Raw genomic sequence first — 21,922 nt, 5'->3', positions numbered from 1 at the left:
TCTCTCTGGCCTCACAGCCTAGTAGAAAGTTAGACACTGTCCACTTTGTGTTCCTACATTTCGTGTCTTTAGAAAGCCTTCCAGATTCAGTATCCCACTTCTATCTCTATCACTATTCCACAGAGGTAGTCACATTCCATTTTCCCAGATGTTGCTTCTCAGTTACACATGGAATTCAGTTCAGAAAGAAGGAAGCAAATCCTGAAATTAAGTGAACTAATGGCAGAGGTTCTATCTTCTCCTCTTTCCTGAAGGCTTGAAATAGAGGATTTTGTCTCCTGCGGAAGGTTTCTGACAAAGATGCAGGGCTGGATTAGCTGGGCCCTTCAAGAGGGATCTTCTGCTCTTGGATTCTAATCATGTCTTAAAGCTGCAAGAGACCTCAAAATATCATCCAGTTCCTCATCTTGAAGGACATACGGTATTATTAACCCTACATTATAGATGAGGAAACTGAGGCTGAATGGTGACTTACACAAAACTCCACCACTAGTTAAGAGATGACAACAGTCTACAGCTCCTCAGAGAGCAAGGATCCAAACTATCCATTGTACGTTCTCTCCTAACCAAATGTACTCAGACACTACTGTTATTTCCCATCAAAGCCTCACTGGGCCAAATGTGTTTCAAATTAAGCCAATGATGTTGTGTTTCATGTAGGCATATGTGATAACTGCCCTGGAAATGGAATCACCACACATGTCTACTTGCCATATGGGTGATGGATATCAAGGAATATATATGAAACCCACGTGGGTCCAATTTTACTTTCTTTCCTCCACCCCTTTCTGAATCCAGGAACAAGTCTTTCATTGGGAGCAGAGATTTTTCAGTTCTTTCTTCTCATTTCATTATTGCATACTTACCAACATACTATCACTGCATTGCAACATTATCATGAAATGTACCTAATTTCCAGTATCTCTTATTCCTGATTGCTAAATTTTCTATATTGACTCTTGTTTGGGGTCATAAGACACACACAAACCTCAGTCTATCTAAGAATATACAATACAAAGAAAGGCAAACTTGAGAAGGGTGTTTCTTTACCTTATTTCCTGAATCTTCTCTATGTCAGTGGTGATCTCCGTGAGATTCTCAATCAGAGTCAGGTTGTCCTTTAGCCAGGTTATCTTGGGAGGGGGATAGGCCTGCACATCCACCACAAAATGCTTGACTTCATGCAGGTTGACAGCTTCCAACAGGTTAAAGTTGGGTTTGATTTCAATAAATCCTTTCTCTGTACAGGGAAGAGTTTCCATTAAACAATGATCACCTCATGGTGGATCCCAAGCAGCATGGCCGATGGGCATTTTAGGAAGCAGAGTGTACCGTGAACAGAAATGGTGATGTTCCTCATCTTTTTGACCTCCTTGGTGGCCTGGTGGGCAGCACATTGGTAATCTCCACTGTCTTTCACTGTGGCCTCGGGAACCCTCAGAGTGTACACCAACTTGATGGACGGGAACTTGGTTTCCTCCAGCCTCGTGATGCCTTTGCCTTTCTACAGCAGAAGGGGAGGAAAACTGACTTTAACAAGCTGTTTCCTAAGAGGGAACCCCTGCGTAAGTTATGGACCCAGTGATAAGGATGCACCAATGTGGGTTCCTGGATTGTAACAAGTGTACCGCATTGTGGGGATATAGATGGGGGAGGCTGCTCCTGTGTTGAGCCCAAGGGGCAATACAGAAAATCTTTGTACTTTTTACTCAGTTTTGCTATGAATTTAAAGCTGCTCTAAAGGGACTTCCCAGGGGGTCCAGTGGCTAAGACTCCATGCTTCCAATGTAGGGGCCTGGGTTCAATCCTTGGTCAGGGAACTAGATCCCACACGCTGCAACTTAAAATTCCACATGCCGCAACAAAGATCAAAAATCCCATGTGCTGCAACTAAGACCCAGCGCAGCCAAATGAATATTTTTTTAAACTGGTCTAAAAAATAAAGTCTAGTAAAAAATATTTTTAGACGTGTTCCTTTGAAAATCTGGTTTTGAAAGGATACTTAATAACATAGTAAGGTGTTTGTGCTATACTGCCACAAGAAAAAATATATATCAAAGCACTATTTAAAGTATATCTATTAATTATTACATTTATAAAGTATTTAAAGGACTTATCTCCTTTAAATTATAATGGGGATGGCTCTGGGAAGTGGCTTTTCATCTGTTTTTCTAAATTTTAAAGTTATAACAAGCCTGCACTTTTTAAAAAAATATCAAACAAAAACTATGATTTATAAACCAATACGTTGATTATATATTTGGGGGCCAAACAGCACATAGTTTGGTTTTGAGGGGAAAAATTATCTCCAATAAATGAAAGGAAGCATTTATGTTTTATGGATTAAAGGCATCAGATATGGGCTTCCTTGGTGGCCCAGTGGTTAGGAATCCACCTGCCAGACTTGCCTGGTGATACAGTTGATGAGAGTCCCCCTGGCAAATCAGGGGACACAGGTTTGGTCCCTGGTCCAGGAAGATTCCACGTGCCATGGCGCAACTAAGCCCACGTGCCACACCACTGAGCCCAGGCTCTACAGCCCAGGCGCTGCAGCTACTGAAGCCCTCGAGCCTTAGAGCCTGTGCTCGGAAACAAAAGCCACCACAATGAAAGGCCCGTACACTGCAACAAAGAGTAGCCCCTACTTGCAGCACCTAGAGAAAGCCTGCGCAAAGTAATGAGGACCCCGCATGGGCATAAATATAAACATAATTAGAAAAAAAAAAAAAAAGAATCCACCTGCAATGCAGGGGACATAGGTTTGATCCCTGGTCTGGGAAGATCCCACATGCCACAGGGCAACTAAGACCACAAGCTGCAACTACTGCAGCCCTTGAGCCTGGAGCCCATGCTCTGAAACAGGAGAAGCCACTGCAATGAGAAGCTCTCACAATGCAACTAAGAGAAGCCCCCGCTCTCCCCAGTTAGAGAAAGGTGGAGTGCAGCAACAAAGACTCAAAGCAGCCGTAAAGAAACAAATAAATGAAACTTAAAAAGAAAAGTTTCTATAAAAAATAAAAATAAAGGCAATCAAGTATGAACAGAAATATCAGATAGCTTTACATTTGGGGGAAGATGTATACCTATTGGTCTACGAATGTCTCTTCAGTACATGAGGTTATAGGGCAATATGTGAAAATGTTCAAGTTTCAGTCAGACGCCCCAGGGAGAAAGGAAAGGGGTGGCAAAGCATGGGGGAGAGAAATGGAAAAAAGGAGAGATACTATCAGATGCCAAAAAAAGAGCAAGGAGCAGAAATTTGCAAACTAGGAGTGAAGGGGAAAAGACCATATATATATACACATATATGTTTGTATGTGTGTGTGTGTGTGTGTATATATATATTTATACACAGATGGTTTTTGCGCACTGTTAAATGGTTTCTACGTGGGACCATCGCAGCCTTTTACTTCATACACACTTACCATGATATGTTAGAATGAATGAGAACTGGACTTAACATACACACACCAATACATATAAAATAGGAAAGCAAGAAGGACCTACTATATAGCACAGGGAACTATACTCAATATTTTGTGATAATCTATAATAAAAAAGAATCTGAAAAAGAATATATCTATTTATATAACTGAATTACTTTGCTGTACACCTGAAACTAACACAACTTTGTAAATTAAATATACATCAATAAAATTAAAAAAAAGAATGAATGATACCCTATGTGAAAATTCCCAGGGACCAGAGATGACACAGCGGCTCCCCTTCCCCATCCCCACTCCTCCCTTCTTCTTTCTGTGGATGGGCCAGCTTCCACCAGAGTGCTTGGGATTCAGCAAACATCACTAAATCTTTACTGAATGATTCAAGTTATGCCTGTTCACTGAAGGAAAGTTATGCATAGAAAAACCAGGCAAGAATTCCCAGGCAGTCCAGTGGTTAGGAATCTGTGCTTCCTCTGCTAGGGGCCTGGGTTCGATCCTTAGTGCAGCTGCGAGGTACAGCCAAAATAAACAAACAAATGGACTTTTTATAGAGGAATTTCCCTGGTGGTCCAGTGGCTAAGACTGTGCTCCCAATGCAGGGGGCCCAGGCTGGATCCTGGTCAGGGAACTAGATCCCACATGCTGCAACTAAGAGTTTGCATGCCACAACTAAAAGATTAAGACCTGGCTCATATTAAAACAAAGGCAAGACCAGGCAGGCAAGAAGCAGAGTATCGTGGGCGTCCCGAGGCAGGGAAGCAGGCAAACAACATTATCCAATACCTCAAAACTCAAAGGCATGGGAGCCAAGAAAAGGAGAATTCATGACTTTCATCAATCAGAAGGTTTTAAAATTCATTTGCGTTTTGTTTTGCTAATTTTTGGTCATTATCTTGTAGCCATATAACCTGCCTATCTGATGAAAAAAGAGCACTCAGTGCGAAATCTCTATGCATTCTGAAGGACCTGGTTCAGCTATCATCATCTCAGACTCCCCCATTGCTCTAAGAGCCACAGCGTCCTCTTGTCAGAGTGTGTATCAGAGATGGAAAGCTAAGGTCAAGAGGAGGTCAGTGTCTTGCCCCATGAGCGATAGGTCTTTGAAGCCCTACTGTGATCCACTCCCTGCCACCAGGGGCCTTAAGGGTACTTACCATTTGTCCAGGGTAAGTCCATTGAAAGTCAACCACCTCGTTGTTAAAGACGGTGCAGGTGACCACAATCGATTCGCCTGCTTTATATACAGTCTTAGGAGATTCCATTTCCAGATCAAGTTTTGATGTTGCTATTTAAAAAAAGAACAAACACAAGAACCTAAATATCCAAAGTATAGTCAGGATCTTACAAGGTTTGAATTTTTAAAGAAGATTCTGAAAAATAATTTGCAAACAACATTGATCAAGACAAAATTTTGAAAATCTCAGAAGCCTTGATCTGCGTTAACATACATAATTTGGTATAAAGTACTCCATCCTAAAGGAGATCACTCCTGGCTGTTTATTGGAAGGACTGATGTTGAAGCTGAAACTCCAGTACTTTGGCCACCTCATGCGAAGAGTTGACTCACTGGAAAAGACCCTGATGCTGGGAAGGATTGGGGGCAGGAGGAGAAGGGGACGACAGAGGATGAGATGGCTGGATGGCATCACCGACTTGATGGACATGAGTTTGGGTAAACTCCAGGAGTTGGTGATGGACAGGGAGGCCTGGCGTGCTGCGGTTCATGGGGTGGCAAAGAGTCGGACACGACTGAGCGAATGAACTGAACTGAAAACACATACACGTATATACATATACACACATGCAAAACAATAACAATAGTAATAATAAATTCCATTCACCAGAAGACCACATTCGCATCCTCAAGCATTTGGGTGCATTATGACTGCAATCACTTTTATTGACAGATCAAGGCTTTACTGACTTCCCTTTCCTAGCCACTAGCTCCTATCCCATCATTTATTCTCCTCTTCTCTCCCATTCTGCTTCCCAGTTATTCTCAGCATTTCTAGAACCTAGCATGGGGTCTGGCATAAAATAAGCCCTTCACAAGAGTTAAATGGCATACTCTCACTAACACCATACCTGCATGTAAGTGCTCTACAAATGTGTTGGCCCAAGCATGGTTTATACATTCCCATTTGCATTAACCACTCACATCACAGGGATGAAGTCGACAGCTACCAGCTTTTCTCAAAATCGCTTTTCTGAAGTTATTAAAATTAACCTAGAAGTCCAACCCCCACAGGTGTGTGTTTGTAGTTACGGCCTTTGTAGTCAGGAATGTGACTAAAACAGTAAGAGGCTTATGCAAGAAAAAAAAAAATTCCTTACAGTATACTGAAGTTAACTGATGAAACACGAGATCGTACATGGATAGGAAAGATTTTGCCTTGGGTAATGCCAAGCTTCGTATTATCACAGCCGTAGAGATCAGCTTAACATTGTAGGCTCAAGGTGGGGTTAACCTACCTTTAGGAGGCTAATGCCAAGTCCCCATATCAGAATTCAGGGGCTCCATCACTAGGGACTAGAATTTTAAAAGAAAATTCTACATGCATCTGATGACTTTGCCTGTACCTCTTATTTACAGAAGGTAAGAGAGGGCACAAGTACCTGTGTAAGCATAAACATTGAATGGAATGGTCTGGAACTTCTTCCCTCTGACCGTGGCCTCACAGATATAGAGCCCGACACTGAAAGTTCCTTTAAAGCCTTGTCTGCTGTCATAGGAGGCATGCACTACCCCCTCACTGCTGAGTAAGGTCACCGGAGTCTCAGGATCAGTTGTGCGGCATGGGATGATGACTGAATCTTCGTCCTCCACGATGACCAAGGAATCTGTCATCCCTAGAGGTACGAAGGCTACATCTGGGTCTGACATTTGGGGAAAAAAAATGAAAAACACAGTAAGGATTAATTTCACCTTCACACATATATGCAGAAAAATTACTTCTTTGGCGTCAGTCCTATTAGGTATGAGTTCTACCTTTCCTCATAAATCCGGAAGCGTCACCCCACTGACATTTCTCATCCTAACAGCTAGAAGGTGACTTTTTAAAGTATGCACAATACCAAATTGCCTGTGCCTTCTCAAAAAATACTGAAAACAAATATAAATGGAGGTCAAAATTTAAACTACAAAACATAAAACAAAATGGATATTAAAATAATAAAGTCTGAAAAAAATCATCAAGTCTGCTCAAAACATGAGAAAATACTCATAATTTTTGAATTATGAAATGCTTTTTACAACGCCTATGACTATAGCTGTATTACTTGAAAAGTAGTACAGAAATCTACTAAAAAAATAACCTCTCAAATAATAAATAAAATGTATAATTCCATAGCCTGAGAATTTTCTTTTCAAAAGAAAACCAGCTATTTAAACTACTTGGTAATAAGTACTGAGAGTTTCCAACATCAGTTTCACAAAGGATACACAACTCTAGATAATTACAAACAAAATCTCTAGCAATGCAGAGCCTGGCCGGATGGTGTTTGTGCTAGGGCAAGGGAAGAATAGGAAAAATCTCTGGACAGTCTTAGACAGATCAAGACTCAGTTTAACAAACCCACCTTCCTACCACTGTCTTCAAAGCAGGGGGGCATTTATGTGAGAATGACAATGGGTGACATATTAAATATCTATCCCTTTTGAAACAACTTTTTTTCAAGTGTTAAGAAAGAAAGTTGATACAGATGAGAAAGGCAGAATAGACAGACGAGAATGGCAGAATAGAAGTGAAGAGGGTTTGATCCATAGTTACAGAAGACAGAGAAAGGTGCCAATTTTAAACTTTTTTTTTTGGCTGTTCCATGCAGATAAGGGATGTAGTTCCCTGACCAAGGATCAAGCCCAGGCCCCCAGAAGTGGAAGCTCTCAGTATTAACCAATAGACCTCCAGGAAAGTCCCAAGGAGCCAATTTTAAAAACTTGAAAAAGCAGAAAGTTAGGAAGATATACTTCTGAAACTCCCTTACTCAATGTCTGCTAAAACAACACAGATGGCAAGAGCTATAAATGGTTTATATGCTTGTTTATTGAAGCCAAGTACTCTAGTTTGGGGGCTTCCCATGCGACTCAGGGGTAAAGAATCCGCCTGCCAATGCAGGAGATGTGGGTTTGATCCCTGGGTCGGGAAGATCTCCTAGAGAGGGACATGGCAATGCACTCCAGTATTCCAGCCTGGGAAATCCCATGGACAGAGCCTGGCGGGTTACTGTCCATAGGGCCACAAAAGAGACACAACTTGGTGATTAAATAAGACAAGACCAAAATTCTAATTGTATTCCGCTTTAATTCAACCATCTATATACTAAAATTGCCATGACTTGCATTTGTTTTTAGAGTTCCAAATTCCTGAACTCTATTAGCAAAGATTCCAAGAAACAAAGCCACAAAATAACTTCAGGTTAAAATATACAGTTTGATCTATAACACATCAGCCAGAGTTTCCTTTAAAGTTCAAGTCTTCCCTACCATCAAGTACTGCTTATGCAATGCAAGATCCAGGTTCTATCCCTGGGTTGGGAAGATCCTGCGGAGAAGGGAAGGGCAACCCACTCCAGTATTCTTGCCTGGAGAATTCCATGGACAGAGGAGCCTGGCAGGCTACAGTCCACGGGGTCGCAAAGAGTCGGACATGACTGAGCGACTTTCACTTTTCACAGATATAGACACAGGTACAGAGATAAACATAGATCATTACAAAGGAATGTCCAGAGAATGCTAGGAGGCTGGTAAAGCAAATGAGATGCATGAGCTTGCATCTCAAGCTCATGGCCAAGTCTAGTTGCTTAGGGTGGCTGCTGCCAGAAAGTACCACATATTCTGCCTGACTCTGAAATCCATCCCAACCTTAAGCCGTGCCCTCCAGAGATGTTTCCAGACAAAGACTGTGTGGAACTGGGTCTCCCTAGACTGGAGGACTCCCAGACCTTCTTTATACAGAGGTCTAGGACTCATCTACCCCAACTTCCTTCCCTCTCTCCTTCATTCAGGGTCACACTTGCACTTCAGGCAGACAACTCTCCCAGCCTCTGCAGGATCCCTCCACATTTTCTCTCATAACCAGTGAACCAGTGAAGTTGTTCAGTCGGGTCCAGCTCTTTGCAACCCCATGGACTGTAGCCTACCAGGCTCCTCCATCCATGGAATTTTCCAGGCCAGAGTACTAGAGTGGGTTGCCATTTCCTTCTCCAGGGGATCTTCCTGACTGAGGGATAAACCTAGGTCTCCCATGCTTTACCATTTGAGCCACCAGGGAAGACTTTCTCTTATAAGCCTCCTCTTTAATATAACCCTTGCATATTTAACCCCACCTTACTCCTATGCTGGCTTGCTTCTTGGAGGAAAAAACACAACATCGACCAAAGTTTTTATTAGAAAGAAAAACATCCATTCCAACTCATCAAGGTTAAATACAGGCACACCTTGGTTTACCGCACTCTGCTATATTGGGCTTCACAGATACTGGATTTTTCACAAATTGAAATTTTGTGAATGTTTCATCAAGAAAATCTATTGGTGCCATTTTCCCAACAGCATTTGCTCACTCTGTGTCAAATATGGGTAAATCTTGTAATACTGCAAATGTTTTCATTATCATTACATTTGTTTCAGTGATCTGTGATTGGTGATCTCTGATGCTACTACTGTAAAAAGATTACAACTCACTGAAGGCTCAGATGACGGTTAGTATTTTAAGCAATAAAATATTTTCAAATTAAGGTATGTACATTGCTTTTTTAAGACATAATGCTATTGCACACTTAACAGGCTACAATGTGAGACTTCTCTGGTGGCCCAGTGGTAAAGTCTCTATGCTCCCAATCCAAGAGGCATAGGTTTGATCCCTTGGTCAGGGAACTAAGATCCTGCATGCCACATGACATGGCCAAAAAAAAACCTACAGAAGTGTAAACATCTAATGCACTAGAAAACCAAAAATAAAAATTTGTATGACTCAATTTATTGCAATATTCACTTTATGTTGGGAGTCAGGAACCAAACCCACAATCTCTCCGAGGCATGCCTGTATACGTTTTCTTGAATTTGAAAAATATCATGGTTATTTGGAAGCCATTATAATGAACTATAAGCTACTCCAAGATAAGGCCTATCTAACTAATTTTTGTGTCCCCAACACTTAGCAGTGCCTGATACCCAGTACATACAAGTATTTGCTGAACTTGATCAAAATGAATAGAAATGAGTACATTTCAGATTTTCCTCACAATACCAATAAAAGATGCCACAATGAAATGGTTTTCAAAACTTTCTAAAATGTTAACAATGAATACTTCTGGATGATGACAGGACAAATGATCTTGATTTAAGCTTCTGTATTTGTAGTTTTCAAATTTTCTCTGATAAGTATTTATTTTTTTTATACTTCTAAAAACTTTATGCAATTAACAGGCAAGACAGGACAAGCCTGTGGGGGGACCCAGGCAACTCACCTGGCACATAGATGTAAATATGTCTGCCCTCGATCTCGTTCTCGTCCATCTGCGTGTGGTTGTAATAGCAAGTGTACAGCCCAGTGTGGGCCGCCGAGGCGCTGACCACTTCCAGCACCGTCACAAATAGGCCACTGTTGTTCTCCTCGTTTCTGATTTCCACGTCGGGGTACTCTTCTTCAGACATGGGGTACTGCCAGCTCACTTCACTCTCCCCAAAGCATCTCAGAGAAAAGGATGAATTCAGCTGCACAACCCTCTCATTTTCATTGGGCAGGATGGAGGGTAATGAAAGCTGGCAGAGGATTAGGCTCGGCCCTGTAAAAGGAAACACGCTCTGAACAGGATGCAGCCCGAAAGGACGGTCTCACCCAGAGCAGCTTCTGTGAACAATGACCATTTCTACGCAAAAATTCGTTAGCCTGGATGCCCATGAAAGGCCCCCCATTATGAACAGCACCGCATCTGCTGAGAGCAGCAAATGCTCCAAAGGCCTCAATAGCCCTGTCCAGCCCCTTCTGGGCTCACCCCTCCAAACACTCCAATGGACAGAGGACTTCTCACTCCAGTTCCTTATCTTAGACTCGTATGTGTGACCACGAAATAGTGCAAGATGGCATAAGCTCAAGCTCATATGGGCTCTTTACTGTCTGCGTTCCCTATGGACAGAGAAACGGGCTGATCAAAGCACAAGGCAGATGTGTGCTCAAGAAGCACGCATCTTCCGTTTCTCACAATACTCTGGCGTGCCTCCTCTCTAATGACTTCCAGAAACCAAAGTAGGAGGATGTGGATTTCAATTCAAAAAGAATAAGTCAAGCCCAAGAGTGAAAACTCTTAAGTTCATCTTAGAACCTAAATGTCAGTTCAGCTTCCCCTGTCTATAAAACTGGAAGAGATATTATGACTAAATTATGCACCCAAGATCATTAATCCCCTTCTAAGCCTGGTGTGGGAATTCACCCAACTTCAGTATGTGTCCACTCTGACTGGTCAGCTTGTTAAGAGGGATGTGGAAAGTGCACCTGAGTCCCTATTGTCCTGCAGGTGAGGAATACAGAGTGGACTTCAGAACTCCTAAATCACTGATCATGCTCAATGTTGCCATATCCACCCAGGTGAGACCTAAAGAGACTAATAGGCTTAAGTTAACTCCTCAGACTAGAAAAACACTGGTGTCATGGTGAACATCTGCAATTCATGATTATCTGGATGAAAACTAAGAAAGTCCAATAAATATTTCAACACATGGCCCCGCTGGCATCCTCCTGGTGGAAAAGTTAGAAAGCTTCCCCAAGCGTGAGATAGTCAGTAATTCAGTTTCAAGGCCAAAGGTGACTCAAAGATTTTGCAGCAATTAAAGCATCTTCCATTTAAGACAGGTATAACTTAAGACAGGTATGATTTCCTGGATGAAAATTTCCTCTATTTGTTTCCTTTGAGCATTCTTGAATTTATTTCTCTGACCCACCTCTCCTGGAAACCCATGACCCAGGAAATGGAAGAGAGTGGCAGGCAAGTTTAAACTATGATTCCTAACAGCGTGTCAATGCCATGGTGACAGACTAAAACTGCCACCAGAGAGCATTCTTTTTGGCATTAGCGCAGTACAGCAAGGAGAACTGAATGTGTGTAGTCATTGGAGATAACATCTTGTTTCTCTTTACTCTTTTGGACTGTTTGCAGGAATATAGGCAATACACCCCCAGAGCACAGAACTTAGGGGAAAAAAAAAAAACAGATTTCCCCTACGACAACAAACTCAGAGAGGCTTGAGATCCATACCTGTGAAGAGACAGCCTAAGACCAGGAGTGCCCAATGGGAAGTCCCCATAGTTCTGGAAAACTGAAAAAGTCAAACAGAAACAATGTTAGTCAATAAAACAACTAGTCATGAGCCTAGTTCTCTTTGTGCTTTGAACTATGGAAAATGTTAACGACATCATTTCAGTCAACAACATCCTGGGTTAAGTAAGATTCACAGTTAAAACAGTAAAACGCCCAAGAAGCAGGAATTAGATAGCCTTGTGTGGCCCCAAGACCATGAGAGGAGCCAGCTGAAGTCGAAACCCTTTTTGATTGCCTGCAGCTTTCAAATTCCAAAACGTCTCACTTTATTGTCTTGGAATATGTCCAAAAGTACAGAAGAACGGTTCCTCGTAAACCATTTAAATTGATTGCGAAAAACAAATAAACATGTGTATTTACTCAACTTCTAAACTTGAGCTGTTTTCACTCAAAATGGGTTGTCATTTGCTTTGTGCTTTGCTAACAGAAAGTACGTGATCACATCCTCAGCAGCCTTTAGAAAAGATGCTTGGACTGCCAACGAATGTCTTAATACTTGAGAACCATTCTGTATGGAGGGTACCAGAAGCTGCCCTCACCCAGTGTCACTTAGAGGATATCATACACAGATCTGTAGGCTCAGGCCTGGGGCCCCGGTCCAAGCTCTCCCAGGACCTGCTACACTTAGAGTCAGGCTAAACGAGGCAGAGAAAGCCCAGGGCACAGGCGTGGAAGGCGAAACAGTAAAGGAAGTGAAGAAGTGAGAGGAAATGAGAGAGAAAATGTGGCTAAATTCCTGTTTCAGGGATACAGTAAAGCATAGGATAAAATTCGATGGACAATTCATCTTCACACAGGTCCCTGTACCTTCAGAAAGCAAGTTCTCCACTCTGATCTCCTGAAGCGAATTCTGGGGAACAGAAGAACAGTGGAGAGAGAGATTGAAACCGAATGTCCCTAAGACACAAACAGGGGAAAGCAGTGGCCAAGAAAGAGAGGATCAGGAAAAGTAAGGGAGGGAAAAATGAAGAGGCACTCATGCTGCCCTGAAGCAAAACCATGAAGAGTCTATTCTGGTCCACCTTCTGAAAAGGCCCCTTTATCCTTTTCTTTCCATGTACACCTCACACATTTTATCATCTCCCCCTTCACTTCCCACACAAAGTAACTCAGAAAATGATCTTCCTGAGGTCGACCCAAAGGAGCTTGCAGGGGTTGGGGCCATTGAGCACCCAAGTTTCAAATAAAGAAGCTCCACTGAGAGTCATGGGCAGCGGCACAAGCTACAAGATGATCCTTAAAAAATCACCCAAGCCTGGGCTTGGGATACACTGGGTCCCTGAGTTGCTCAAAACCCCAGTTCACACAACGGAATGAGTTCACGGCACTTAATTTGTTCCATAACTGACTTTGGAAACTAAGATGTGTATGCATGATTCCTGAGTAAACTGTCTAAAAAACAGAAGAATACAGTCAATGTATGCCTGTGTTTAGCCCTTGTTTCCTCCTCCTTTTTTTTTGGTTGCAGAGGATCCAGTAGATAACAGCCTAGTAGTTTTTGGTAGAGCCTGATCATTGATTTTCACTTGAAACTGGAAACTGGCCTACCTGCAGACATCAGATTTCTGCCTCATTAAAGTCTACCAGATAAATGGAGGAGGAAGAAAGATGGAATGCTGATAATGGGGAGGGAGGAGTTAGACAGGAAAAAAAATGATGATAATTCTGATTTCTCCCAAGCAGAACAAGAAACCAGTATTTGCTCAAAGTGGCCATGTGTATGCCATGCTTGTTAACAATAACCCTTTGAAATATCTGATGTTTTAAAGTGCCACTTGAGGCTCAGAGAGGCTTAGCAAATGACCCAATATCACACAGCTGGTAGTAAAGCCAGGATTCTAACACCAAGTCTGTGTAATGCAAAAACCACCCTCTCTCCAAGCCGCCATATGGTCTCTCTCAAGGGAAGGTCTGTGTTTCAGCCTTGTAGGCTTCCCCCACCCTCAACTATTTCCTCATGCAAATTGGGGCCCTGCTTTCCTCCTCCGCTCACTGCCACAGCGAGAGAAGCACAAGGCGCTCTGAACCCGAGAGCAATCTGCACAGTGCTGGCTGGATGACGGCCTCCAAGGATCCTGGCATGTGCCAGGGGTTCAGGGTTTCCTCACTGCTGCAATGACGGGCACAGGGTCCCCAGAGCCAGGCTGGCCAACCTGATTTACCACATGGCCTGTGTGTTTGTACATATAAATATCAGCCTCCCACTGATAATCCACTTAGCCAACTTCAAAGGAGCCCTCCACAGCCAGCTTGATGTCTTGGGTTTTATCACATTTATATCCTGCATTTCTCTAGTGGGGCTTGCCAATGATGCACTTTTAAAGCATTCCCAAGCTTGACAGAGGGGTTCGCTGCTTTTACAGGGCAGGCTCTGAAGGGCATTTTGCCCTGGCCAGGCCCCACCAGACTTCCTTCTGTGCATCCAGATACGGGGGACCCAATGCCAGAGAGGATTACTTACTGACATACAAAGTGGGCAATGAAAACAGGACCTCCAAGCAAGCGATAATGGTGCAAATACTGAAAATCAACATGTGTTTGCTCACCATTTCAAACTCCCATGTCTGATAAGAGTGGTTCCCTGGCTAGAAACCCAGGCGTAGTTGTGAAGTTTCATGTCATTACTCATCTGTGACTCAGACAATTTACTCGTGAATAATTGCAGACTGTTAGCCCTACAGGGAGGTGATGGAAAACAACTGGAGAGAACAGAGCTTTCCCTGCCTCTTGGCCCTGGAGTAAGAATCTCTAGGAGTGGTATTGCTATTTCCACTGTTTTTCTACTCTGAGAATAAATGCTCCTTCTGAATCAATAATCCCTATCCCAGCGCTCATCCAAAAGTCAGACGTGCAAATATAATTGAGATTGCAGATTCAGAGAAACATGGCATGCTATGAGTCAGCAAGAATACATCACTTTGCAAGGTGGAATGATGGATTTCATCCAAAAAAATTTAATCATAATCATCTCTCATGCCAACTGTATGTTGGACTTCTGTCACAATCCTCTATAATTACAGCTCATTGCCACTGGTTAGAGAAACAATCGGAGAAAAAAAGACCTCTGCTGTGTTCACTCTCAGGCAAGTAAGTGTGGCCTCCCCTTCCACCCGTCATTCTCATTCGTTTCTTCTCTCAACAGATGCTGATATGATAGAAATGGCACTGGACTAGGCTCGGATCCCACATCTGACACCCAGTCCACCTCTCTGAACCTCAGTCTCTCTCTGTAAATCAGCACTAAGAATACCTGACTTGCTGGCTTGCTTTAATGCATTATTATAAAGACTAAATTCCACACAGTTTAATTAAAAGGGCTTCAGAAACTGCAGCTGTTGGTTTTCATGCTGCCTCTTTTTCTGTGGGGCTCCAAAGATGTCTTAGCCAAGCGGGACATCAGAGTGGCTACTTCAACGTCTATTTACTGAGAGAGTCAGGCCCCAGAGGCCACTGGACTGGCCCTGCACCACCAGTGTTAGTGGAGAATTGGGTCTGAACTCTGATACGGGGAAGCCTGATGTAGCTCTCAAGACTGTTCCTAGCTGAACCAATATATATACAGTCATGTAAACAGAGGAAAAAATCTGTTTGCAGCCACTATTCTTTCTCTTTAACACACTGCCATGCCCATCCCTGCAAACAGAAGTGAAGAGCCACTAACTATGACTCTACAGTCAAAACCAGCATGCTAAGCCAGAGAGTAAAGAGACGGCAAGCAATGCAAGGGCACTATTTCCAGAATACAGAGCATGGCATTCTTCTCACAAAGCCAGAGAGCTGGCTTCCGGATCACCAACTGCTCAACGCAGCCTGCTCCAGAGCCGCTGAATATTGAATTTCACCCCACCCTGGCATGATTAGAGGCCACTGAAGACTCTCACAGTCCCAAAAGCCACTGACGACTTCAAGATTCAGATTTCCGAGGTTCAGTTAATTTCAGCTCTCCTTACTTAATTCTAACTGTCAAAATTACATGTGCTGTTTTTCTTCCCTGTGACAAACATTCCTGTGACTTCAGTCCAGGCGGTCCAAATGCTGGTTCACTCTGGTGGCAACTTGAGCGAGGGAGTGTTTACTGGGCTCTGCACCTCACCAGAACCTGTTTTGTTGTTTTTATCTTCTTGAGTTCCATTAGACATTCCAGTGCTGGGTGGGAGCTGCAGTATTTTTACATGGGAACATTTTATGGGACAATCTGAGCTCATAAACTTTTCTGCTCCCCTGTACCAGATATTTAACCAGGGGAGACTAAAATGTCAACGTCCTGTTGACTGTCACCAAATTGGTGTTACACCCAATGGGACAACCTTAGGTGCAGCAGCTTGTAGTCCACTTGAGGCTCACCAAATCCCCGACACTAGGGCTGCACTGTAAAAGGAAACGCAAAAACTGGCCTATCTTCTTCGCAGGTCTGCTATGATAACCCGATATGGTGGGCCAACACTTGGCTCATCAGGTAAATACAAAGGATTAACCACTATGGCGAAAGACTACCCCCAAAGTCCATAAAGTAAGAGTTGTCAGTCCAGTGATTCTTGTAGCTTCACAGAAAAAGAAAACTTGGTCCTACCGGACCGAAAAATGCGTCTTGCTGATGCCACGACTTGCTTAAAATCTCCGCGAAGCCGATGCCAGCAAAGGATCGTTGAGGTTCTCATATAAAACCAGCAGGTGGCAGTATTGGTCCAAGAGACAGGCAGTCCTCGGGTTTCGCGGGGACGTAGATGCTGCTAACAAGTTCTGTGTTAACATGTCTCAAATCTTCCAATCTCCTACTTTATTAGCTTGCACGTTTAGGTTTCGTGCTGCCCTCTGTTCAAAGCCCGTAGAATAGAAGCAGGGCAATTGCCGGTGAAAAGGCTTAACGTTCCGCTGGGCCCCAAGAGAATTCGCCAGACATCATCACCAGCACCGTCAGCATCATCCCTGCCCCGCGGGTCGGCTGGGGCGACTGAGCTTCGGGAGCCAGGAAAATGGCGCTGCCATTCCAGGTCTCAAAAGTTTGGAAGGTTCAGCAGGAAAAGCCACTCGGGAGTAGCTCGAGTGGTTCAGGGTTTTGTTTAGGCAATGTTCGCCCCATCTCGCAGTCACCACCCGTTGAGGGGAGACAGACCACCTGGGCCGCGCTAGGTGGGGTCCCCGACGCCGCGGCTTGGCGCGAGCTGGGAATTGCGGGCTGATTGGAAACCCCGCAGGCGGGGGCCGCGACAGCCACGCAGCCTGGGAACGACTGTTCCCGTTGCACAATAACGCGGGGTCATAAAACAACGCCTGCGCGGCAGGACTTTCGAAGGGCCAGAAAACAAAAGTCGCCCCATCCCTCCAAAGGAGTGCCCAGGACCCTATATCCTCCTCTTCGCCCATATTTCACTATTATGACACCCCGACCCTTATCACCAAACCCAGGAACCTCCGCCCCTCTCGCACACCCAGAGTCTCCAGGGCAGACCAAGTGCCTGCAAGGCGTCACTTTGAGGCTCCAGCAGGGGGTAGGGTGACCGAGGTTAGTCGAGTCCTGGGTCCCAGCGCTGCGCTCCGACCCCGCAAGCGGCGCCGACCTCCCGAGGCTGGCGGGGAGCCGGACGGCGCGCCGGACACCCGCTAGAGGGCGCGGCAGCAGCGCGAATCTTACCCGGCTCGCTCCTCGCTCACGCCGGTCGCTCCGGCTCCGGGTCCGGGTCCCCGACAGCGCAGCGGGGACCGCGGCTCGCCCACCTTCGCAGGGGAGGATCTGCGCTGGCACGGTATGGCCCCGCCACGCCCCCACAAACCCGGAGCTGGCTGCGGTCCACGCCCTTGGCCGCTCAGTCACCCTGTGGTTGGGGACAACGACCGCCGGCTCCCGGGTTTAGCGTCCGCATCCGCCGCACTCCTAGCTTAGAGCTGCGGCGGCCGCTGCGCCCTAGACTCGATGCTCGGCGTTTGCATTGTTTTCGACTGAGACCTGAGACGGGGGCCGGACGGGGTGGAGGGAGAAGGATCGAGGGGTTTAGGGTTACAGTCGCACGCCAGCGCCTCCTGTGGGCCTGAAAGCGCCACGGCCGCGGACAGCTGCGCGGAGAAGGCTGCTTGGAGCTGAGGCTGCGCTCCCTCCGCTTTAGAGAATCCAGCCACCCCCACTGCGTCCCCCTCGCCCGACTCTCGCTTTGCCCGGGTTGCCCTGTACACACACGCTCCGCCTGCGCCTCTCGCTCCCCTTTCGCAAGGAAGGGGTAGACTGCAATAGGTGGGAAATTCCGAGGTCCTCTATCCCTTGCAATCTATATTTCCAACGGATCCCTGGTTCACTGTTCAGCTGAAAACAAAAGGAAAATGCCATCGATCCATTTCAGCAAAATACAAGCACCAGCAGAGCCCTAGAGCACTGTGGGGAAAAGCAATCTGCCCCAGCTCTGCATCCCGCGCAGAAGGCAAGATCGCAAGACCTTTCCCCTCTCCCCTCGTACCCCGACGGCTGATGCTGCGCGCGCGGACCCCATTAGATTAGAGGCCAGAGAGATTGAGAGCCGCACCTTTCGGCCACTAAGCAGGCTTTCAGCTTTCCTCCTAGAACTGCCACTTCTCCAACATGTAACAGTTGCAGCTCCCTGGAGGCCAGAAGGAGTCCCACCCACCGGGGTCTGCAGGAAGGCGCCGGCCACCACGTCCCCAGGACGCGTCCCGGCACTGCGCGCCGCCCACGGCCGGTCCCCAGGAGGCACAAAACCGGCCCGCCTCGGCGCCAGACGCGTTTGCAGCTGGAAAGCCTGGCCCCGATGCCCCTCCCCCTACACCCCTCTCCAGTCCGCGCCCCGGGAGGAAAGCGGACCTGGGGCCGGAAGCCGGGGCTCTGCTTCGAGCCCCTCTCTGTCTAAAGACTGGCGGTTCCGGGTGCCTTCTCCCACCTCGTCTGTCTCCCACCCGCCACCACCCGTCGCTTTGGAGTCCAGCTACACTTGGGTCAAACTCAAAGCAAGGCTGTCCAAGAGCCCGCAGCAGGGACTCACAAGGGTGTCAGTGAGCCTGTCGCGGAGTGGAGTAAGGGCCCCCTTTACTGAGAGGATTGCGAAGAGGAGAAAACCAAGAGAGAAGGAAAAGAGGGAAGGAAAAAAGACGAGAGAGAAGGAAAAGAGCAAAGCAGCAGCACCAGGCCCGGGTGGGTCAGATGGAGGTGGGGCTTGAGGGTGGGAGGGAGTGTTAGAACCAGAGCCAGCGCGTCACCGAATGAGGTGCGCACGTCTGGGGAGCCCCTTCCCCCCCTCCACGGGTCCCCAGGCTCGCCGGTCTCTGGGGTGTTAGTCCGGTGAGCTGGGCGTCTGATTGTCGCGCCCCGTTTGCCCCGGATGTCTCTCCCCGCTCTAAAAAGCTGCCTAGTTATGTTCGAGAGCGACAGTGCGGAGGCGAGTCGGTCCAAAACGTTGAGCAATTCGATTGAAGAGCCAAAAAGCCATTTCCCACACAGCGCAGCCCGGGGCTTTTCTAGGCGGCCGGGCCGGGCGCGGGGCAGTCCGGACCTGGTAAGGGTCATCCGCGCTCCCTCTCCAGCCTCCGTTTGTTTCTCACCCTTGGAGACAGAGTAAGTGGCAAGTTCTTCTAAGCACTCTTTCTGCACGTCCTGAGGTCCTAGCAGGGCTGGGGGGAACAAAGTGTGGAGAGGGCACTCTGGCTGCGGGAGAGACAAGGCTGAGACGCTTGGCCAGGCTACTTCACACCTGGCCAGGAGGCCGAGATACCTGGTCCCTTTAGGCAGCGGTCGAGCCACACTCCCTCGCTCTGAACTGACAGAGACCCTTTCCGAACTGAACCGCTGATCCCAGTTGTTTCCGAGCCAAGGGGAAGCTGCCCGCTCCCTTTGCGCTGTCTGGAGAAGTTAATCTCATGTATAAAAGCCTATTTCCATGGGGATAGACGATGGAAGAAGGTGGGGCACAAGGAGGACCGTTCCGGAGCGAACAGAGGCTGGCACAGGGAGTGAAACAGATACAGGGACACTGGAGAGGGTGAAGCAGCGCTGGGCCAGTGCAGGGGCGAGTGCCCGGCACCCCCGTGGGGAAAGGGGCACGGGTACCCCGAGGCAAGCAGTGAGGGCGGTTCGCCTCCCATATATCTGTCTTACCTGGGAACCAAGTTTCTCCGTTCCGAGTTGTCCCTAACTTCCCCCACAAGAAGTTCTCCACTTTTTTTTTTTTTTTTGGCGACCTTCTTTCTTTCCTTCCTGCGGCTGGGACTGGGTAGCAGCAGAGCTCCGGGCTTGGCAAAAACGGTTCCACCGAGGAATGGGGTGCGCAGAGATTGCTGGGGGTGGAGACCACCGCGCACAATGAGGGCCCCTAGGAGCGCAGTTCGAAATTCCTCAAATCCCAGTTGCTGGAATGCGAGGCGACGACGACTTCTTCACTCGGGGCCAAATGTGTTTGTCATTACTCCATAGACCGCCTGCCTGCCCGCCAGCCCGCGCCGCCGTCGCCCCCGCGCTACAGCGCGCGACCCGAGCGCGCTGCGGGGCTGGCGCCCTCTCTCCCTCGCAGTTCACTGATTGCCGCAAACCACTGATCCCCAAACCCTCGCCCAAATCGGCGCCCCCTCCGCTCGTCTCGCAGCCGCCACGGTTGTACTGAGTCTGGCCCTTACCGGGCGCAGCACTCTCCAGTAACTATGCGCCCTGGGTCTGCGCCATGTGCACCCGGTGGGCACCCCAGGTCCGGCCCTCTCCAGCCGAGCCCTTCACGCCTCCCCTCCCCTCAACCCCTTCCGCTCCCCACTCGGCGTTCGTCTCTCCCCACCTCCCTCGGTCCACCAGTCGCGCTCCACACCGCCGGCTACAGTGCTGTCCCGCCAAACCGCGGGCGAGGAATGAAAATACTCATTAAAAACCTGTAGCCTTCCAGGACTCCATGCCAAGAAGAGGGCAAACACCTCTGCCCCCACTCCCAGCACTGCTTGGTGCTCGTCCCAGTATACAAGAATATCACCCCCAACCCCCAAAAGAAACCTCAAAAATGTAAGCCTCAACAATTTCTTTGGGAGGCCATAGAGTTGTTAGAAAAATACTGCTTTTAAAAATAGGTCTGGAAAATGTGTTTTTTTAAACCCCTAGACTTTCGAACTCTATGGTTATCTTCCCTCCAAGTGAAGTTTATTCAGAATAAATTACTCTCTGGACATACAACTAGAATTCGACTCCAATTTTTTTTTTCATCGCCCAAAGTTTGAAGTTACTTCACTTCTAACCCAAAGAGCCTGATTAGGGATTTCTTTTAGAAACAAAAATACTTTTTCTCCTCCCTTACCTTCTCCTCCAATGTCAATTCGCAATGAAAATCCTACATGAGGAGGAAAAAGTGTGTCCACGGCCTGCAGCCCTCTCCTGCAGTCCCCTCCTCTGTTTCTCTCCCTCTAGCTCCAACTGTAATGGGCTCAAAAACCGCGTTTTGTAATTGATTCAATGTTATAGTCCATCCTTCTAAAACTAATCATTTGCTCTAAGTAAATAGCTGTCAGGAAATGAAGCCCCCCCCTCCCCTTGGCCTCTTCAAAATAAGAGTTTCCCTCGAACTCCGTGCGCTCTGAATCTTCCAGCCTCCAGATTGCGCCTTCGCTTTTCGCTCTTACGCAATCAGGGGGTCCAGCCCCAACCCCCAGACTTCGACAACAACTGGGGGGCGGAGAGAAGCCGACCAGATGGGGTGGGGGGGAGGGGGAGGTGTTGATGCTCTGCCGGGAAAGAGGTTCGTGAAAATACAAACTGCCCATCATTTCCAAAATGAGTTTGCCTCTTGATTTCGGGGGACAATTTCCTACACTGCTATGTTGCTTTGTATTTTCTTTGAAAGGAAGAAAAGGAACACGTAAAATTGCAGTTAATGCCCAGAGAGAATATAAATCTGGAGTCGAGAAGTGTCCCTTCTGTAGAGACCCCTAACCCACCCAGAATCCCGGCCGTCGGGAGAGGTCTCCGAGCCGTTGCGTCGACTTGAACCTGGGGTCTTTTAGGGAAAGTGCCGTATAGTTGCTAATCCTTTAATGGGATTAGGCAAGCTGTTGAGTCTAATATGAAGATGATGGGTGGGTTTTTTTTCTTGGGCGGGCAGGGGGTTTGCTTTGGTTTGATTTTGTCCAAAGACAGATTTGAAGTAGGGTACAAAGAGTCGAGGGTCTGCCGTGGGTTTGGAACTTTCTCCGAC

At 46.8% G+C, this 21,922-nt stretch overlaps 1 protein-coding gene across 1 annotated transcript in view; it reads right to left on the bottom strand.

Moving 5' to 3' along the window:
• PDGFRA (platelet derived growth factor receptor alpha) overlaps positions 1 to 21,143 on the bottom strand; it is a 48,227-nt gene extending 27,084 nt beyond the window's left edge. The window contains exons 1-7 of the mRNA XM_068975540.1: positions 21,029 to 21,143; positions 11,697 to 11,757; positions 9,912 to 10,229; positions 6,063 to 6,323; positions 4,601 to 4,731; positions 1,333 to 1,504; positions 1,051 to 1,240 (exon numbers count right to left, since the gene is read on the bottom strand). Coding sequence (XP_068831641.1) covers positions 1,051 to 1,240; positions 1,333 to 1,504; positions 4,601 to 4,731; positions 6,063 to 6,323; positions 9,912 to 10,229; positions 11,697 to 11,745 — 1,121 coding nt within the window. The 5' untranslated portion in view covers positions 11,746 to 11,757; positions 21,029 to 21,143. The remainder of the gene's footprint in view (positions 1 to 1,050; positions 1,241 to 1,332; positions 1,505 to 4,600; positions 4,732 to 6,062; positions 6,324 to 9,911; positions 10,230 to 11,696; positions 11,758 to 21,028) is intronic.
• Positions 21,144 to 21,922: the final 779 nt, after the last annotated feature.

This window comes from Capricornis sumatraensis, chromosome 7 (genome assembly GCF_032405125.1).
Source record: "Capricornis sumatraensis isolate serow.1 chromosome 7, serow.2, whole genome shotgun sequence".
Lineage (NCBI taxonomy): Eukaryota > Metazoa > Chordata > Mammalia > Artiodactyla > Bovidae > Capricornis > Capricornis sumatraensis.
Note: the sequence above shows the minus strand (reverse complement) of the source record. Positions and strands in the feature narration are given on the sequence as shown.